We start from the raw sequence: 21,075 nt of genomic DNA, 5'->3' as shown, positions 1-21,075 counted from the left end.
AAGAAGAAATAGAAGAACATGTGTAGCATCAGATGTGTGTACTTTAAGAAACCCTGGAATGTGAAATCCACAAATCCAAATAAAGCAGGTGGTATAATTTGGGAGGGAGGACTGAATTTAAGTTTAATGACATTACCAGGTTATCCTACCAGACTAATTCTCACTCACTGCATGACTTCAATGAAGCTCTCAGTCCTCATGCTGATTTCGATTTAGTTGAAGTGCTATTTGATGCATTTCATCTGGAGTTTTATTCACTTCAAACTACACTTCATTTAACCAGGCTGCTGCTGTACTCATTTGTTTTTCTACTTTATTACTCACAAATTGGTGTTGCTTAGTTTAGATAAATTGTTGGACAAAGTTCATTTTTTAAAGTTTTTTTTAATTTCATTAATAAATAAATAAGCCATATAAAGAAGAAATTAAACTACAGGAAAAAAGTGAGAAAACCAGCAAAACACACCAGTCCACAGTACTGCAGTAAGTGCTGGTCTAACAGTATCTTCTAATAAATGCCAGTAGATGGTTTTGCTGTTTTAAGACAGGACCATTCCTCTGCCTCCACTCCCCAAAACTACAGCTCTTTCCAACTAGGCATGCATGGTAATTCAATGCATTTTAACAAGAGAGACAAAGAATGTGAGAGAGGCAGATTACACAGGAGAATCCAAGAATGCACGATACAGAGAATGTAAGGGCAAGACCAGGAACACGAGACAGAGTGAGGGCAAGTGTGAAACAGTGCACAAGGAAAAGCACAAGAAACCAAGAGTGAGCGAGCAAGAGATGGAGCACAGCAAGCACAAGCACACACAGAAGAGCACAAGCACACTCATGGGAAAGCAGCAGCACTTGAATACCATGAAATTGTCACATGACATTTATTTAAAAATTTATCACTGAATTTTTATTTTTTTTTAGTTTGCACAACTAAACATGGGGTTTACAATATAGTAAGAAATGAAAGTTTGCCATTCAACACTGATTTATTCATGCAATTTGCTAACCAGGATTAATAACCAGAGCTTAGTGTTAAATGTCAGATAACATAAGGAAAGGCTGTCAGTTGTAATGCCCTGAAGTACTCTGTTAGTGCTGAGTATACAGTATCCTAAAAACTTTTTTTTTTTAAGCAGAATGGTACAACATAACAGCAACTAATTTTAAGTCATTAATACTCTTGTAAATTATTGACAGAAAATATGACTAAATCAGTTAGGCTGCTACCACCTGGTGGTGTGCTGATAATGCTAAAACCCATTTACATTTAACATGGTATCACAGCTTGTGAAAGAAAAATTAGTATATTCTTTATATGATGCTAAGAACAATCATAGGAGACTTTTTTGTGTAATCTATTAAGGTTTCACAAGCAAATGTATCTTACAACTTAGCTATTCAATACAATGTTTGAAGCCAAAGTATTTAACCACTAACATGTTTTTTCATTATCTTGTCATTTTATGTAAATTTTTTTTTGCATGGATTTAGTCATAAAGTAGTATTACAGACAGCTCCTGCTCAAAATGAGGGATAAAGAAAGCTAATACGTTGTCCAAAATATTGTCAAAATGGATTTTTCTGAAAACAGTTTTTATAAATGCAACCTATCAATATACACTATTACAGACAGATTTATGATCACAAGATTTGAACTGTAGAGATAAATTTAAATACTAAATTTCCATTGCATTAAGGCAAAAAAAAAATTATATAGCACATTTCATAATAAAGTACAGAACTGTTTTCAGAAGAAAAATATTTGTATTTAATATCTGAATTACTACAAATAGTTTAAATGTCTTCATCACAATGTTGAAACACTTCCAACTGTAATGAGAAACAAATAAAAGTGTAGGTTTGGGATGCTTTGGGGTTTTACCCTGCAATTCGTTGCTTTTTATTTGGTTGAGTTTAAAAAAAACCAAACTGATCTACTCAGTTAAAACATCAAGCTTGCCATCCGTATGTAACTTCAGCTTTTATATCAGCTCAAGAAAGAATGGCAACTGGTTCCAGAAACCTACAAGGTCTAGAAGAAAGCCACTTACCACAGGGCCTCTGTATCACAGAACATGGAGATATGCAAGGGACCCACCAGGATCACTGATCTCAAGTGACTGGCCCATCCAGGGATTGAACCCATGACCCTGGTGTCATTAGCACCACGCTCCAGTTCCCTCAGCCAAACAAGGCTTTAAAATGTTTATTGACAGCTATCCTCACAAAGAAACCAGGAATAATAACAGGTATAATAGCACAATATGATAGAGGGATAGAGGGAAGTTTAGGGATATACACAATGCTTGGTGTTTTTAAATCCCTCATTAAAAATGCAAAAGTAATTGTGCACATGACTTAAACACACTGTACAGGCTTAATGCTCACCAATATTTGGGGAACTTGATCAGCTTGCCATAAACAGCAGTACTGAATGAGGGGATAACTGGAACAGGGATGCAGTATAATCCTTTGCTGTCCAAAGAAGTCAGCGCTGCTTGAAAACCAAATATCTGGAACAAATTCAGTTGGTCAAATGCTATATTATCACATGATTAGTGATCTTACTTTCAAGACATTTTATAACATAAGCATTTATAAATATACTCAGTAAATATTAATGAAATTGTGTATTATTTTTAGATCATTCCTTTCCCCCAAACATACATATAGCAACAAAAATCTACCTCAAATAATGCCCTAGAAATACATGTAAAAATATTTTCTTCACTCAAAAAGCGTTAACAATGGTCTGCTGAATTTAAAAGAATGCCAGATTACAATTTTTCAATTCAAATACTTTAGTCTATATCCTTTAGACTTGAAGAATACCTACTGCCTTTCATACAAAGTAAAATCACTTTGAGTAATTATAATATATACCACTGGTATATATTATGTGGTATAAAAGTGTAGTAGTATAAAAGAGTAGTATTTAAGGAAATTAGAAGCTTCCCTTCAAAGCTTTTCTGCTTAATAAGAGCCTGGCAAAAGAAAGATTCATCACAAGAATTCTTTATGATTTTTCCCCATTCAATATGGCAAGAAACTGTTGTAGAGTTGTCTTTTAACATGCTGTACCACTACTCACAAGAACAGAACAATTCAGCCATTATTAAAACTAGCAAATAAACCCTTTAAAACCCAAAGCTGATGTCAAAATTTTGCTACTAAAACATTTTCTGAAAAGAAAAAGAAATCCTCTCAAACTGAAAAACATACTGATGATTTGCAGTACTGCAATTCCAATCACTTTAAATGTGACAGAGGGTAAACACTGCCCCCAGAAAACTGAAAGCTTGTCATGCAATTCTGAAACACAGTTTTTTTTTATGCAGATAATAAAGACTTAAATAATTAAATTGTTACTAAAATATCAGTATGGAGGTGATTAGCTAACTGAGAAATTGACTAAAATTAACAGTAGTAGTATTAAATATTTATATTTTAGTAACATCCAAAAGGTTTCAAACTTCCTAAGCACATCCTAGAAGGTTGGAAAAGCCTGCTTCAGAACTCCTCAGAGCAGATGGCAACTGAACTGTCTCAAAACAGTTTTCCATATCTTAAAGCTTCCCCCAGCCTCACAATAAGAGCTCCTCTCATATAATGCATCTTTAACTGAGAACGTTCAGAGATCTGTCCTCTTATAATGAAAATCAATTGAATTTTTTGTTAACAGTTTGTGATTGCATATCTTCACTGTGATGGTTTTGCTCTTTTTCAATACTACTAGCAGTGATGGTTTTTCCTCCTAATTTCCCATCAAATATGTAAGTGAATTTTGCAGCAATCTACAAATCATAGGAGCATTATCTCAGATGAGGAAAAGGGTTTCTTTCTGAATAATTTTAACTCATTCCTGTCACAAGGACCTTGGGGCTTCAGTCTGCAGTTTCCTCATATGAAGTCCTCAGTGCATATTACAAAACACTTGGCTCAAGTCAGAAGCAGCAATCCCAAACAACAACGTTCTGTGAAATGTGTTTACTCTATGGCCTTTCAGATTAGCTGAAAACATTCTTACAGGAAACCTGCTAACACTTAGGATTAACTAAACATATATGATCTTTTTCTCAGCACCCATCTCAAGCCCTCATTTACCTTCAGATAGCAGTGTGAGTAACAGTAATGAAGCAGGTTGTCAGACGGCTGGCCGAGGCTGCTGACCACATGCACCAGTTGCTCAGCATACATGGGCACTGAGTGCTCCAGGTTAACCTTATCCACCAAAATTCGGATGGAAGGTAAAGGCCGCAGGGGCTGGAAATTTGCAGCATTTAATAGTCCACTGAAGTTCTAGGGCAGGGAGGAAAAAAAATTATCTAATAATTATATCACAGATGTATTACTTCTATCTGTATGTTCTTACCTAAACACGCAAGAAAAGCTACATGAAATAAACTAATTATGGATATAATGGCATTATACTACAAATCCTCAAATATTTCAAAATATTTTCTTGGAAGTTTTAATTAATCAGCTTTTTATCTGGAATTGCAGATGTCCGGTTGCAGGTGTCCAGGTGCTGGCAGTGCAGGGGCAGCCTCTGTGAGGAGCTGTCCTGGGCCAGGTTCAGCCTGCTCCAGCTAGTGCTGCAACAGCCCCCACAGGGCACAGCTGAGCTCCTCAGCCAAGCTGGGGGCACCTCTGTGCAAACAGATTTAACAATGGGCAAAAACACCACCCAGGCTGCAAAGACTCAGAGATTACGTGAGAAACAGCAACATGAAAAGCAAGGTCAGAGAAGGAGGGGGAAGCAGTGGTGCTCCAGGCACCAGAGCAGTGATTCTCTGGCAGCCCGTGAAGGGGACAACACAAAAGCAGACATCCACACTGCAGCCCAAGGAGGTCCCCATGCTGGTGCAGGTGAATATGTCCTGAAGGGCACTGCAGCCCTGAGGAGAGCCCATGCTGGAGCAGATTTTCCCTCAAGGACTGCAGCCTGCCAGAAGGACTTGCACTGAGAGGCAGAACAGTGGGAGAATGAGGGAGTGGCAGAGATCACCTGTTACAGACTGACCCCCATCTTCCATTCTCCATCCCCCTCTGTTAAGGGGTGGGAGGTAGAAGAGTCTGGGAATGAAGGAGTGGAATTGAGTCTGAGGGAAAAAGGGGACAGGGGATATATGTTGTTTGGATTCTTAGCAATAAGTGAAATTAATTGTCCCAAGTCAAGTTTGTTTTGCTCTTACTGGTAATTGGTAAGTGATCTCTCCCTCTACCCTGACCCATTCTCTCCCCCACTGCTCTGTTGAGGAAGGGGAGTGAGAACAGCTGAGTAAGCATCTGGCAGCTGGCTGAGGTCAACCCAGTACAAGAATATGCAAAGTTGAAATATTTCATCCTATAAAATCTTTGTTTACCTTTTTATCACTCCAAAGCACTATCACCATAATAATCTCATGCTAATCTAGCCTTCACAGTCATCTTTTATGTATTCATAGTCATGCCAGGTATCTCAGCAAAAGAAAATGCCATTCCATAGAAAATAAATACCACAATTTTAGACATCCAAGCCTATTTTTCATAGTATCCATTAAAATGGAATACTGCACCGGACATGTACCAGAATAAGTTTGCTGGAAACAAAGTGGTTATGGTGTTGGATCTCTGTTTCAGGAGAAACAGAGACAACTGAAGTCTTTCAGTCTGGAGAAGACCAGAGAAGAATCCTACCCCCGTCTACTGCAATCTGCTAGGAGGGTACAGAGAAGAACGAGACAGAAGAGGTGCTGATTCAGCACCTGACAGAACAACCCCTGGAGCAACTCGCTCTTGCTTTAACCAGGATGTTGAACTCCTGAAGAACACCTCCAAACAACTCTTCCAATCTAAATTATGCTACAAATCTAAAAAAATTATTAAATATGTATCAAAATAGGACAATAAGTTGACATAGATATGATTTTCAATCTAAAATTCAAAATTGTTATTTTAAATATGCTTGGCTTCATTCAAGAAATGTAAATTGAGACTCCAAGTAATCAGTACCTCAACCAGAAAATTCACTGGAATTCAACTGCTTTACCTCAAGCCTAAACAAACACAGGACTGTTCATTATGAAAATACCATCTGCTCATGCCCATAAGGTAAAAAGCACTGCATCCCACTCAGTGCAATGTATTAAAAACTTCTAAAAAGGGAAAAAACCTCTCTGAGCAACCTGTTCCAATGCTCCACCACCTTCTGAATAAAGAATTTCTTCTTAAGATCTAAACTAAATCTGATCTCTTTTAGTTTAAAACTATTGTCCCTTGTCCTGTCACTACCTACCTGTACAAAACCCTCTCTTTCCTTTTTACAAGTCCCCTTCAAGTACTGAAAGGCCACAATCAGGTCTCCTTAAAGCATTTTTTTCTTCAGGATGAGCTACCACAGCTCTCTCAGCCTATCAGATGAAATATTGGACAAAAATTCCTAGAAATTTAACTCAAGGACTGATGAGGTTTGCTCTTCCTCGCACGTCTTCCCTTATCCATATAATACCTTCCAGCTTCTGTGGCACAAGAGATAAACCTATTTTAAGTCTTCACTACAAGCCACAGATTTACCCCTACAGTACCTCAACTTTGTACATTGAAGGAGTCCTATAAGAATAAAACCAGTACAGGATTCTTTAGCTGGCATTATACTACACATATTCAAAAGATAAAACAAATGGCTATCAGGAAATTTCTGTCTCTCTGAGTTAGTCATTCAGCAGTTAAATGCCCAAGTCCTGCTGACATCCTGTCTGAACTAGCACATACAGAGCTGGCTATTAAAATCTGTCATATCTATGGAGCCTGTGTATTAAAAGATTTGATACTTTACCATATTATACTATAATTATATTATAAAGACCTGCAGAACAGGTACTCTTCTGATCAAAACATCAGAGCTACTGCTTTTCATTTTCTTGATGCTTTAAAACCTTTTTTATTCAAAAGTATTTTTCCTATCCACACATTACATTTTCAGTTTCCAAGTCTAACTAGTCAGGTGCCACTCATTTTAGGTATCTGAAGTGCTCATGGGCACCAAACTAATCCAGAACTCAGGGACACATCCAGCACATGGAGTAAGAGGCCAGTAAGAAAATTTATATTGAATAGCACATGCTGATGTAAAGAACCGAATCATCTGTGCATACATACCTTCTCACCCATGATTATGGGCAGCAAGTGGTCTAGTAAATTGAATTCTGCCACAGGGATTATAATTGTACACTTAAGAACAGTGAACGTTGTAAGTCTAGTGGGAATGTATTCCTCCAGTGATGCTACTTCTTCTGAGCTTGGCATAGTTCTACTTCCATCCATAATATCTACAATAAATGAAGATTACATATGTTTCAGTAAAATATATAATATGTGTCCTACATCTGATGTTTCAAAAATGCCTAGGGACTAGCAAAAAATGTAAAGCTCCCCCCCTGCCCCTTCATAGTTAATAATGTTATTCCATACTCCTTCTACCTAAGGCTAAATGCAATGCTAACTCGATTTTCCTTACTTGAAATCTGTATTGCTCTCAGAAACTCTTCTTAATAGTCAGCATACTTATTTCCATGCATTTTCATCCAGTATGACTATTATTTTGAAATAATAAATACCACTAGGAATACTTTCTTCTCTAAGACTCCAAAATGAAGCTAGAATAGATAATGAAGTCAGCTATTCTTACTCAACATGAGACTTATGATTAAAACAAATGGCTTTCAAAGTGACTGAAACTATCTCAGAAGTACATCCAGCACAGATGGGGATATTATGACTAATTTACTTTTATTTTACATTTTGCTGTTCAGACTCAAAAACTATTTGAAAGCAGCACCCTCCAAAACACTAAACGTAGTCTGGTTTAATTCTGTATATTTGTATATATGCAATAGGAGCAAACCTGGTTTAGTTCTGCTGTATGGTTCATACTCATGTTCCAGAGCACAAACTATCATTTTCATGATCCGGTGTACTGCGCTGCTATCCAGTCGAAGATTGAGCGGACCCACAATGAGGCTTTTTGTAGACATCTCCTGAACATTTCCAAAATCTTCACTCTTTACTGAAGAAAGGTCTTGCTGATTCCCAGAAACTACAATAAGTTTTATAAAAGTTACACAAAACAATTGGACATAATAACACATTTTATCAGCTACTTCTGTTTAAAATCCTGAGATCAAAGGCTTAATAATTATACAGAAAAATATAACAATGCAAATATAACACACAAATACACAATGACTGGTATAACAGGTTTTAACAAAATTATTCCTGGTAAATGCATAGCAAGCAGGGAAAATTCCTGCCTTGCCTCCAAAAAGAGTAAAACTTAGGAACCCTCCCATGAACTTTGAATTTCTCAAATTTGGGACTCTTCGAGGGTGTCTAAACTTCCATGACAGCTTAACCCCATGCATCAGCTGTGGTGTTCAAAACTTTCTACAGCTTGTCACAAACATATCCACGCCCAATAACCAAGGAAAAAGTGTGCTGCAAAGACATGGCAGATCTGGGCCATTGATAGGTTAGCTGCCCTGACAAGGCTGGAAGAACCAGACTGACAGCTAAGATAAACTCTTCCTTCCATTCACATTTACTGCCATTCATTGACATATGGGCAGCAAGGAAGAAATTTTCTTTAATCATTATGTCTCAGATTGGCTTCTTTTAAGAGCCAACAGAGATAAGAGTAGTTCAGTAAAGTAGGCTAATAAGGTAGACCAAAATTACACTATTCAATCACACAATCAGTGTACACAGGCTACTCATAAGCTACTCATACAGCTAGTCATAAGCATGACTATTTCGCTCAACATACTTCATGGACATTCTTCAGTTAAATCATGAAGATTTCAGAAAATCACATTTTCCTGTCACATATGACAAAATATAGTCCTACTCCTCTAACATATTTAGCTTGCAGAACTTCACTCTGATTCCTTTTCATAAGATCATCACTTTGACAGTGTCTTCATTGCTTTGACACAAGCACTAAACATCAAAGATCTTGCTGACCATTACATAAATGAACAATCTGACAAAATAAGCATTGAGATTAAATGGATTCTGAGATGTCAGTGGAGCTGGTGAAGGGCCTGGAGCACAATACTTCTGAGGAACAACTGAGGGTGCTAGGGTTGTTTAGTCTGAGGGAAGACCTTATTGCTCACTAGATCTACCTGAAAGGAGGGTATAGCAAGGGCAGGGAGTCAGTTTCTTCTCCTGGGTAAGAAGCTACAGGATGAGAGGCCTCAAGTTGTACCAGGGGAGATTTAGATTGAATATTGGGAAAAATTTCTTCACTGAAATTGGCTACAGGCACTGGCACAACTTGACCAGGGAAGCATTGTAACCACAATCCCTGGAAGTGTTCACAAATGTATGAATATGGCACTTGGGGACACAGTTTAGTGGCAAACATGGCAGTGCTGGGTTAATGGTCAGACTCAATGACTTAAAAAGAGTTCACTTCTAACCTTAACAATTCCATGGTTTCTCCTTGCCCAAGAGGAACCCATTCACCCTTTTTGTCTCTCTCCTTAACTGTACTCTTTTAACTGCACTCATTCAAAACAGTCTTTATATTGAGAGAAGTTGAACTTGGTGGAAAAGGAAGCAAGGACAGGATTTTTTTTTCCTTTATGTTTCAATCATACTCCATAAAACACTGTTGCTTCTAAGCACTGGTAAGGAAAAAGGTCCTCAAAGTGAGACTATGCCAAATTTGATGCACAGCCGGCCTAATGTTCTGCAGGCCTTTACAGGCTTATACACTCAGCAGAAGAATTAACTTTATCCTTAAAATCTTAACAGAAGTTGACGGTGAGAGCATTTATAGCCTCTGCTTCCCTTGGTTTGTTGTTTTTCTAAGAAGAAAAAGAACAATAAAAGAAAGATAAAAGGACAGAAGGATACTACCTTATAAAATCTACTCAAATCTTCAGCTGGAACTGAGTTACAATCTTTTGAATGAATCCTGAAAGAAATTTTTTTAAAGCCCAGCATACTGACTTCTGCATTTATTTTATAGGCAGTTAACATACATACTTTTATCCTTCCAATTCTACACAGTATTTCGTTTAGATGAACACTACCAAAAAGAGTAAAAAACCATACCATCACATAAAAAATAATAAGGCCAAAAATAATAAGGCCAGAAGTAGTAACAGCCTACCTTTTCAAAGAGGAAAAATCAGCCTTGCTTGTATATATTTTATGTATATGAATAATACATCTCAGTGACAGAATTTATACAAACCACTTTCTGGAACAATTCCAGTTAATTCCAACTAAGTGCAAAGGGAATAGGGTAGAAAAATCTATTGGTTCTACAGAAGTAGGTGATCACAGATGACTTGAAACTTCACAGATGCATAAAGAAAACCAATTTTCAATCACTGAGTTTTCAAGCTCTCTGTATGTTGTGTGTCTCTTTCTAACCAACCAAAAATATCAAAATGAGTGCTGCATAATAAACTTGCCAGCAAAGTAGAGGTGTACACATTACAAACAAAGTAACTTCAACAGCACACCCTGCTAGGTCTGTAGGTCATGCAAATCAGTGATCAGGGAACTGACAGGCTGTGTAATGTTTCAGAGACATTGTTCTGCACTGAAATACAAAGCAAAAAACCAGAAAAAAAGGAAGGGGAAGACAGACAAAATGTCAAAATAAGACTACTGTGCATGACGACCTTCCTTTCATTCAAAATACTGAAATTGATTAATGCACTTCTGTAAGTGACAGACGAAACTCCTGAGGGTTAATGTTATCCAGGAGGCACTTGTGGTTTAATCAGTAATCCTATGCTTCAGGAAAGGTTAAAGGTGCGAAGAATGTGTCAAACCAAAATTGCCTTGACAGATAAAAATCTTACAATCACAGTTACTCCCTCCCTTAAGTTGGGTTCATTTTTTAATGGTATGTGGTGTGCAGTAATTGTAACTAGAAACAGTTATACCAAAATAAGAAATAGTAAAATGCAAACTTTCATATAAGCAACACATTAAAAATGCAGCAGATTTATATTGTTTTCAAAATCTTAAGGTATTTATACCTTCATCTTAAATAAATATTTTACACCCATTTGTTTACATTCTATTTAACAACTACACATTTATCCCATAAAATGGAAAAATTAGCTAGAAAATAACTAGCAGAAAGCATCACATTTGCTTTTCTGAGGAACAAAACCATTTGAAATTTTAAGATTTTAATTTCTTGGCTCTAGAGAAACAGCAACCATTTAAATAATTTAAAAATTAATTATTCCACTCTTTTATGCAGCAAGGTTGCTGAAGTTAAAGGAGCAATACTGACATAAAAGCACACAGTATGACTTCATAGGAAATCAAGCTACATTTTGTGAGGTGTTTTCCTAATGACTGATGGAGAAAATAGGAGCCAAGGCTTTGAGAAAGCATCCTGGAAGAAAAAAAAAAGAGAAGCTGAGGAAGGAAAATGTGGTCAGAAAGTACAATAGCCTGGCACTGAGGGTAAGAAAAAAGTATTTCTGAGTTCAGTAATATAGTTAAAAATCAGGAAGAGATATGATCATAACATTCCTTATGCATTCAGAGAAACAAGACAAAATACTACACAAAATCAATTTTTCTTTATAATACACATAGTCTGTGCACATTTAAATTTCTATACTAAGATTCAAAAAGGAGATAAGGCCTACCCAAGGTTTTCAACTTCTCTACACAGAAGTTCAATGTGCAATTAAACATTTACATCTTTATTAAAACCAGAAGTTGGCAGTAGAAGTTTGACTTAATTGTGCATTTTCAGAGCTTCACACCACACTTATGGAACAGAAGAAAGCCTCAGAGTCAGGAAGGAACTGCTACATTTCCTGGTGTATGTCTCTGCTGAGGAGGGCAATAGCACTATTTACTTATTTTTGTAAATGTTTCATGATACATCTCTAAGGAAACTAGAGTTCTAGAGAACTAGAGTTCTTTCCTACTCCTTTTAGACTTAATGTCCACCACATCCAGAAAACAAAGCCAAACATTAAGAGTTGTGATTTCTCTTACAAAGAAACAGAAATACAAAAAAACAAAAAAAAAAAACCCAGATAAGTTGGACTATGTAGCAAAGATGGGTAAATGTTCAGTCACAAAATAGCAATAAGTTCCCAACAGATACCCAGAGAAATAGTATTCACAATAATAAATAACACAGATGGGGAAGAAAGTAATATTAACTTGACAATAAAATTATAGAACAGCAGCTGTAGATGACAGTGTTCTGAGCAGTGAGGGGAAATTATATCACAATTAGTGATAAGGATATCTGTGCAAACATATAAACATATGACTTGTTGATAGATGAACTCCATTGTCTCAGTTTTTGTGACACTCAAAAGTTCAAAATTATACATTTATATATGTATAAGTATATATAGTACAAGTATATTTACAAAAGCAAATATACTTCATTAAATCCACTTCTCAGACTTAGAAAAGAATTTATAGGAATCACAAAAGCTATTTAGAATTAGCCAATATTTATGTGCACATGGTTTAGGCTAATATTTGCTCATCAAATTTTTTAGATGCATATATTTAAAGATAACACTTCACACTGTCTTGCATCCTTGCATTTTTCTTCTTAGAAGAAAAACAATAGTCCTTTTCATCTTTTGTGCCAAGTATATGATCAATCTCATTCCTCAACCAGGGTTTCTCAAGGTATTTTTTTATATGCAAAGTAAATAATAACAATTTTAAAAAAAAAAGACATCATACTTATGAACTTCATCACTGCTACAAGATAATTACTTTCAGTTTAGCAACTGGCTATAAAAAATATCATTATGATTACTTATGCAGGAAAAGAAAAATAAAAAAGGAAGAATACCAACAATTAACAGCTAACCAAAACAACTAACATCTGAAAGACATCAATGAAGATGAAAGCATTTTAATGATGATCCTGATGGTAAATCTAAGGTAAGTCAGAGGACAGTTGGTCAAGGACCATCTGGGCATGAAAAGTCTTTGTTTCTATTATTTATCAGGGTAAACAAAGGGAAAAAAGGTACCTTTGCCACTGGTGCTTTCCATTGTGTACAAGTAATCCATGTAGAAAGCCCCAAACCTCTGCATTCCGGCTATCTCTGTGTATGTCTCCTACCAACAAAGCAAAGCAAACAAAGAAAATGTTGTATAAGGAAAGAATTGAGATTACTAACTGATAGACTGGTATTAGAGAGATATATTCTTGTTTGGATTTGTGCATCAACACAGGGAAAGGTTTATCAAAGCAAAGGACAGAGGTTATCACAAGGAATTCACCTTTCTGATAGGTAATGCAACTTCCATTTGAGGCCACACAAATGCACATCCATAATTCCTGTGGACATGCTGACCAATTAATCAATAACATCTTGTCAATTAGTACCTTTAATGTAGTAAATATTCTTCATTTGACCTCTTGCATGCAACACATCAACCTAATTAAATATGCTGAAAACTTCAGCTCTTTCAATTTGGTTTCGCTATTCAAGGAATATTGTGGTTCTATCCTTCAACAGTAGGAAACTTATCAAGATTTTATGCCAACATTGGGATTTATACATAATATAATACATTACACAGCAAATTTGATTCCTCTCTTGCCAAAAAAATGTGAAAATTGTAAAAGCATTGAAGACAGAGCAGGGATGGAGTAAAGTTTAAAACACTACGGGAAAATTTGAATATAAGTACTTGTGATTTTACTAATTTCATTTTTTCATGTGATTCTTCATGGTTACACATTATCAATAGTACTAAAAAGGGGGAAATAGTAAAATTTGAATTAAAAGGAAATTAGATAAATTGAAAAAAAAATTACAAAAAAATGTAAATGGCTTACCCATACAATTAACAGCACAGACCTCCACCTATGAGAACACCTGGAAAGGACCACCTTGGTCATTGCAGCCAATCTTTAATAATGGCAGACAACCAGGGAATAAAGTTTAACTACACAATTTCCAACAACAGATACTAGAGGTGCCTGTAAATTTGTCTCCATAAAACACAGAATTACGAAATTCTTCTCTAAGTAGACAAATATAGAACGAAAGCAACAAAATTAATACTGTCCAAATCTGACAGCACTTCTTAGTTTGACGACCATAGACTACTTATTGTTTGGGTTTAAAATACATGCTGGTAACGCTTGACTTTCACTAGTACTCTCTCATATGTCTTTTTGCCTCTTAAAATCTTCTGTGGTTACTGCTTTTGGAAACTATGACATTAATTCAGTTTTGGGGGCAGGAAAGGAGTTTGAGGTTTCTTTTGGACATGTTTTTTCAGTTTGGCTCTGTTTTTGGCTCGGCTTTTGTGGGTGTCTTTTTTTTAACATGAACAGATTTACTTTTTTTTTTTTGGCTGGCTGCAAAGTAATATTCAGTTATATGTGTAAAAGTAAAAATAATTCAGTCCTCTAATAGTATACAGATCTAAATAATTATAAGAAATCCATTAGAGAGCACTGGAAATTTTTTTATAAGAAAAATGCAATTCTCTGACCTTATGATGAGCTGCATCCAATATATATTCTGCACGAATACTATTATTTTCTGGACTTCTGTAATCAAACAGTGAATTGGTAAGGTATGTCATTCCTTTCACGCTCAAATTTTCTCCACAATTAAAGAAGTATGCCTCCTTCATGAGGTAGTAGAAAGTGAGGCAGGGGAAGAAAAAAACATATGGTCAAGTTAACAGAGCAGTTTCAATTCTGTTGTAACACAAACATGACAACACAGAATAGTAACCTGCAAGAGCAAGAGCATATTTCATTACGAATGAAGATGAAACAATGAAATTAATGTCATTTGTATAACATAAGCTTCTGTCAACTGCTTCCGCATTTTCAAATCAATAAAAATCGCCTGAACCAATGAATATGATACAACTCATGATACAGAATGTATTAGTTGCATTTTAACAACAAATACCCTCAGATCATCATCATTCCAAATCTTGCCCCAATCCTCTTCAGTATACCCAAACTTGTCACTGTATATTCCATTTCTGGCTTCCCACTCCTTTCAGATGCTGTATCCATCCTCTTCAAGGCAATCAGTTATTTCCATATATGACCTCATTGCTACAGTACCTTTATTTATTAATCTAGATTTTAACATGCCTTCTCTCTGATTTGTATCCTTATGAAATCAATACAACTTTCCTAACAAGAGTTATTAATCCAAAAAAGTTATTTAGGAGATTTATTTTTTCCAACTACCTATTCTCAATCACAGGCAGAGCCAGAACCTTTATGAAAGGACCAATCCCACAACCACAGTAGTACAAAGATAACAGGTAAGCAATATCATCACCACTGTCATCATGCAGATACTTTTCTACATTTCTAGACTAGAGAGTGGCAGAAAAATGAGTAAGAGTAAAACCCAAAATGTCCCTTATTAATTAACCTAAAGGAAATTATCTCAGTTGGTCAGAGCATGGTGCTAATAATGCCACAGTTGCGGGTTCAATCCCTGTACAGGCTATTCACTTAAGAGTTGGACTTGATGTTCTTTCTGAGTCCATTCCATCATAGACTATTTTATCAATCTGTGAAATTCTCCTGCCCACCCACCCACCTCAGTCAAAAAAAAAAATCAGTTCTCTGGATTTTATACCTGACAATCTCAGATGCCACAGACAAGGTGGCTATCCATCCTCACATCCCCAGCCACATCTCCCTTGTCCCTAACAAGGCCAGCATAGCATTTTTGCAGTTTCTCATCCTTGCCTCCCCAGCCTCTCCTTTTGGAAAATCCTCTATGTATCTACTGCAGCACACCAGTCATGTAGGGTGTCCTACTGCATCCCAAAAATCCCAACAATGTCATACTAAGCAGCTGTGTAAGGATATTTTCTTGTTTTCTGCTCTGCACAAACACCTGAAATGGATGCCAAGCCATGATACTTTCACAGGGGAAAGAGAAGAAGCTGCCCCATCACATCTATCATAATACAGTATACGATTTCCCAGTTTAGGAGATATTTCCCATAAATATAGACACTTGGTATTTTCATTCATATTCTTAATTTTTCTCTTGAAAATACTCTGCAAGACTTCACAAAGCACTAAAATCAAGTTAACAGTCTATTCTTGGCTGTATTATTTGAATTTTTTTATTTAAACATAGATAGTAGTTGTTGTTCTCCAATACTTCAGGGTGGTACTCTATCTACACTTCAGTTAAAAATCATCATTATTGAACTTAGAATTTCATGAAATACTTCATTAAGTATTGTTAAAGCAGTTCATAATGATACCTGATTTTGTCTTAAGCTGTTGAAGATTTGCATCTATTTAAAATACATACAATAATACTGGCTAAGTCCTTCACTTCATGTTGCTCTGAGTCTTACTGAAAAGTGAGGTCAGACACTCATTCAGTATTCGCACCACATTTTTATTATCTTCAGCATACAGTGTTCCAATTTCTTCCTTTCCAATCTTTGGTTGATTTAAGTATTTTCAAAGATTTTCAAATATATTTTAATTTGTTATGCAAAATCCAAGTATGATAACAAAGGCAACAATGGGTTATTGTCCAAAAAGATTTAGGAAAGTCTTATGTTCTGCATCTTCTCAATCTGAGATATTCATCTTTTCAACTCTAAGGAATGGACACTGTGTTCTGTATCACAGTAACATCCAAAAATCACAACTGGGAACAGCAGTCTTTAATTTTTGCAGATATTTTAATAAAGGATAACAGAATTGCTTATTTAGCAAATCAACTGATATTTCAATATACTCACTTCATCACTCCTATTCATGTTCTCTTCAAAATCTTTAATTCCCATAATTCCTTTAAGGCACATAGCTTGGCAACCAACAAAACCAATTTGGCAATCAAAAAAAAGTTCACCTTTCATAAGGACCTAAGGAGGAAAAAGAAAAAATATGTGTTAAATTTTTAAGCCTTCTACTCCACAAGAAAAACAGAAGATGGACAAAAACAAAGCAAAATATGCTTATTTTATATATTTAGAGTTTTAATAAATAGCAATCAGACAGGGCACTTGAAAGGCAAGAGTTTGACCACTACAGCACAGAAGTTTAGAGAGTTAATATCTACATTATTATTACAAGAAAAACATCCAATATGACAGAATAAGATCAGCAATTAAATAATGAAAAAATATTTTACTGGTGACTATTCGGTACATTACTTAAAATGTATCCAAAAAATCCCTGTCAATGTCAAATTACCTCAACTGTTGTTCCTTCTTGTTCCCAGCATATAACTTCTTTGGATTTTACTTTTTGAGGACTGTAATAACTACTTTCAGCTTGCATTTCAGTGAGCTAAAGAACAATAGGATAAACACCTTATAGAAGTCAGTATTAGTATTAAACAACAGTATGGTCATTAATACACACAACTGATAAAGATGAAGTAAACTATGGGCAAAAATTCATTAACCATCAAGAAACAGGTACAATTAAACAGCTGTAGCACATTATCCATATCAGAATGTCTCCTATTCAGCTTCTGTTTGAAATATGCTATAACAGAATGTTTAAAATCCTAATTTTTAGTTTGCTTATCTAAAGAGAAACTGTGTGAGAAGATGAAACAGATACACAGCTGCATTATTAATATCGAATGAGCTTATAAACTGCTGTATAAATCCATTACTACTTTATTTATTCTTCCAAGAAAATAATTAAGCATCATGATAATATTACAGACACATTTTGATTACAACCATACATATTTTTGTTTCCTGTCATGGCAGTCAAGAACAACATGCATTTATATTTCTTGCAATGTTTTGATATAAAAATTCAAAATGGGAAAACATGCATAGGTTAAAAAGCACAGAACCTACAGCTAAGAAAAACAAGAAAAGAGGCACACTGTATTGAATATATTAGATTTGGCATGAAAAAATGCAAGTTATTTCATGGTGTACAGCTTAAATACTTCAAATCCTAATTTTTATAAAAATATCTACACATTCCCTTTGTTTTCAAGACTGGATACACATGGATGCTGTTTCAATTTAAAATTTTGTAATCCAAATGTCCAAGAAAATTGGAAGAAAAAATCACTGATCACCCTTCACCTGTGTGCAATTATTGCAGAGGAAAAGCAATTAATTGATTAAAAGAACTCAGAAATTACAAGAATAGTTTTCACCATTATTAGAAAATGGTACATTTAATTTGGCATGATTTTTAGCTGGAATGATATCAACTGTTCAAAATGTTAATGCAGAAACTTGACCTTATTTTTTAACCAAAATGTGAACCACAAATTAATTCCATACACTCTTTGCATGCAAGCAGAACAATGAATTCTGTTTTCCTCCTGTCACCATATTAGCATCACACATCACATTTGAAATTTCTACAATGCAAAATGTTACATTTTGAGTAGTTTTTAATCACTTCCTAATATAAAATGCGTGAACTTGCAAATGAAGGATTAGGAAAATCCTCTATAGCAAAACACATGTTCAAAAAAGGAGTTCATATTATTTTTAATGAGTTTTCTTGCATGAGGAACAAGAGCACAAAATTACTACTGTATGACAGTGTAAAAGAAAATGCTGAGCCATGATAAATGAGAAATTTGAGCTTTAGTGGCTCATTAATGTTTCAAGTGGTGTCCCAGGAATATAATTAATGGAGGGGGAAATTTTATTTATTTTTAGCCACTTTTAATGAGGGCTGAAGCAGACTGACACAAGAGAACATGACTGAATGCTTGAATGCTGCTGATATCCTCAAATTTTGCAACAAAATTTTTCAGGAGGCTGAAGGCTTAAAACATCAATATCCCCATAGAATATCTACAGCTTTCCAAGTCGCTTGTCTCAGCCTGACAGCTGCTGAGCAGCTAAATGCCCTTCTACACCACCAAATAAAAATAGCTAAATTCAGGATAAAGCCCCATAAAACACTCTTGTGCACAGATGTCAAGCCAAACAGGCAAGAAAGGGCCAGGGAGCTCCTGATGGCACTGGATATAATCAGTCACATAATTTTTGTTTGAGAGTTACAAAAGTCTTGCAGTTCATCTGAAAGACTCACAGTCATAAAAATCATCCAAAATTACTCTGTGGCAAAGTCCTGACCTTGATTTAATACATGCTTAATTGTAAAGCCAAGAGCCACTTTGTGTAGTTATGCACATAGAATTGCTTGCAAATAGTTTGACATATTACAAGTATTCTGCTAATTCAATATCTTAGTTTCCAATTCCTGTTAGAACATCTCAATATCTTAGTCAGGCTCTCCATATTTCCTTCAGCAAGCTTAAAAAATATTAGAAAAAAGGCCACTAACAATTTTCAACTTTGCTTAGAGCTAATACTTCAATCTTTCTCTACATTCACAGTTTATAGCTCAGCTTATATGTACTTTTTTTCCTTAAATATAATTTCAACCTATGGAAAATTAATTCAACATTATCAAGTTAAATTCATATTTTCACGTTCAACAGTCCAAAACAAGAGTAGTCTCTAAAAATTCCTCCAATCCTAGCTCTAAACTAATGGGGTTTCTATAAAGAAGTATGTATTTGCATAAACATTAGATGGCTAGAATACTGCATTGAACATTCACAGAAAGCCTTCAGTCTTTTTTTCCCATCAAAAAATATTCATCCAATAAACTAAGTTGGTTCCTTTGAACATTATAAAGTTTACATTCAAATTCTAAGTCAAATAACAAAACCAACTCTCGATGTCAAACCATCTCATGTCCAGTATGATGGAAGAATAATTTTCAGCATTCACATTTCTTGTTATCCATTAACTTAATACTCCCCTCATAATACCAGTAACATTTTCCTTGAACCAAACAGTATACGAATGCTTAGAAAATCTTTATGCACTTCCTCAACAAGTCAAATGAATCCTTTATGACACAGAGAAACATTTACCTTAAAAGTCACTGTTGCTTTTGTACAATAAAAACCCACTGAAATAATAGGATCTTTGAGGGACTGAGACTTCTGCTGTTCTCCTGTTCCATCATCGATTCCACCCGAATCATTCTCTTCATCATCATAACTCACAATAGCAGGAACAAAAGACCAAGCCCAGGAAACCCATCCTTGTTGCTGGTCATCATCTTGATGCAAATAAGGATCTTGACTAATGTACTGTGCAGGATACTGCATTACTGAGCTTGCTTCATCTTCTGTGCCTTTTAAAACAAAAGAAAAGTTAAATTTCAGATAAACCATACTTAAAAATTTATTTATTAAACTCAAATTTATGGTATGTGAAATTTATCTTGCACAGTATTCCATGCAGCATTCATTGATACTTGGCTTATAATCATAGCAAGTCAGTACAAATTTTAAATTACTGAATATGAGTCTTCAAACACTTCTTTGATTCATTAACATTTTCCTAAAAAAAAATATTAAAAGTCTTTGCCATAGTCTTAGTATCACCTACCTTAGCTTTAAACTGCTGTAATATTATAAACTTAAGCCTAGCTTAAGAGAGCTATGGCAACTTCAAATTAAATTCCAAGGATTTTCTAGACATTATCACACTTTTGAGCAGTGAGGTAAATCTCTCTTCCTATTCCCCTAGATCCATATTCAATCTTGGAAAAACAACGAAAACCTCTCCGAAAATTTTAATTAAAATTAAAATACAAATCTCTAAATATTAAATTCACAGAATCACAGAATAAGCTGAGCTGGAAGGGACCCACAAGGATCATCAAGTCCAACTCCAGGCCCTGCACAGAATCATCCCAAGAGTCACCCCATGTGCCTGGGAAGCAGCAGATGGGAACCAATCACACAAAGGTAAAGAAAATTCACCCCTCATCAGAGCAATGCTCCTGAAAAGATCCTGTTGTATCCAGTTACCACAAAAGATCATATAGAAGAAGGAATATATGTTATATGAAAATAAGAAGTAGTTTGAGACCAGACAAGGTAAAAGGACAGAAGTATGGGAAACAGTGCAAAGTAATACTTCCTTGCTTAGAACAAGCTCTGATTTATCTATTCTCAATGATCATTTTCAAATAAATTAATAAGCAGCCTTTGGCTTTTCTTTTATTTAGTTCAAATGTGGCTG

At 35.3% G+C, this 21,075-nt stretch overlaps 1 protein-coding gene across 10 annotated transcripts in view; it reads right to left on the bottom strand.

Moving 5' to 3' along the window:
- VPS13B (vacuolar protein sorting 13 homolog B) overlaps positions 1–21,075 on the bottom strand; it is a 422,306-nt gene that overhangs the window by 348,478 nt on the left and 52,753 nt on the right. For 8 of the 10 annotated variants that reach the window (XM_015617450.2, XM_015617453.2, XM_015617455.2 and 5 more), the window contains 9 exons: positions 19,914–20,179; positions 17,231–17,326; positions 16,777–16,899; positions 14,521–14,658; positions 13,041–13,128; positions 7,889–8,080; positions 7,144–7,313; positions 4,108–4,302; positions 2,392–2,516 (listed from right to left, as the gene is read on the bottom strand). In XM_015617450.2, coding sequence (XP_015472936.1) covers positions 2,392–2,516; positions 4,108–4,302; positions 7,144–7,313; positions 7,889–8,080; positions 13,041–13,128; positions 14,521–14,658; positions 16,777–16,899; positions 17,231–17,326; positions 19,914–20,179 — 1,393 coding nt within the window. Of the gene's footprint in view, positions 1–2,391; positions 2,517–4,107; positions 4,303–7,143; positions 7,314–7,888; positions 8,081–11,348; positions 11,414–13,040; positions 13,129–14,520; positions 14,659–16,776; positions 16,900–17,230; positions 17,327–19,913; positions 20,180–21,075 lie in introns of those variants that run through there. The other 2 variants (XM_033512357.1, XM_019005585.1) reach the window with 2 other exon arrangements.

Source organism: Parus major, chromosome 2 (genome assembly GCF_001522545.3).
Source record: "Parus major isolate Abel chromosome 2, Parus_major1.1, whole genome shotgun sequence".
Classification (NCBI taxonomy): Eukaryota; Metazoa; Chordata; class Aves; order Passeriformes; family Paridae; genus Parus; species Parus major.
This window is presented reverse-complemented; position numbering and strand designations above follow the sequence as displayed.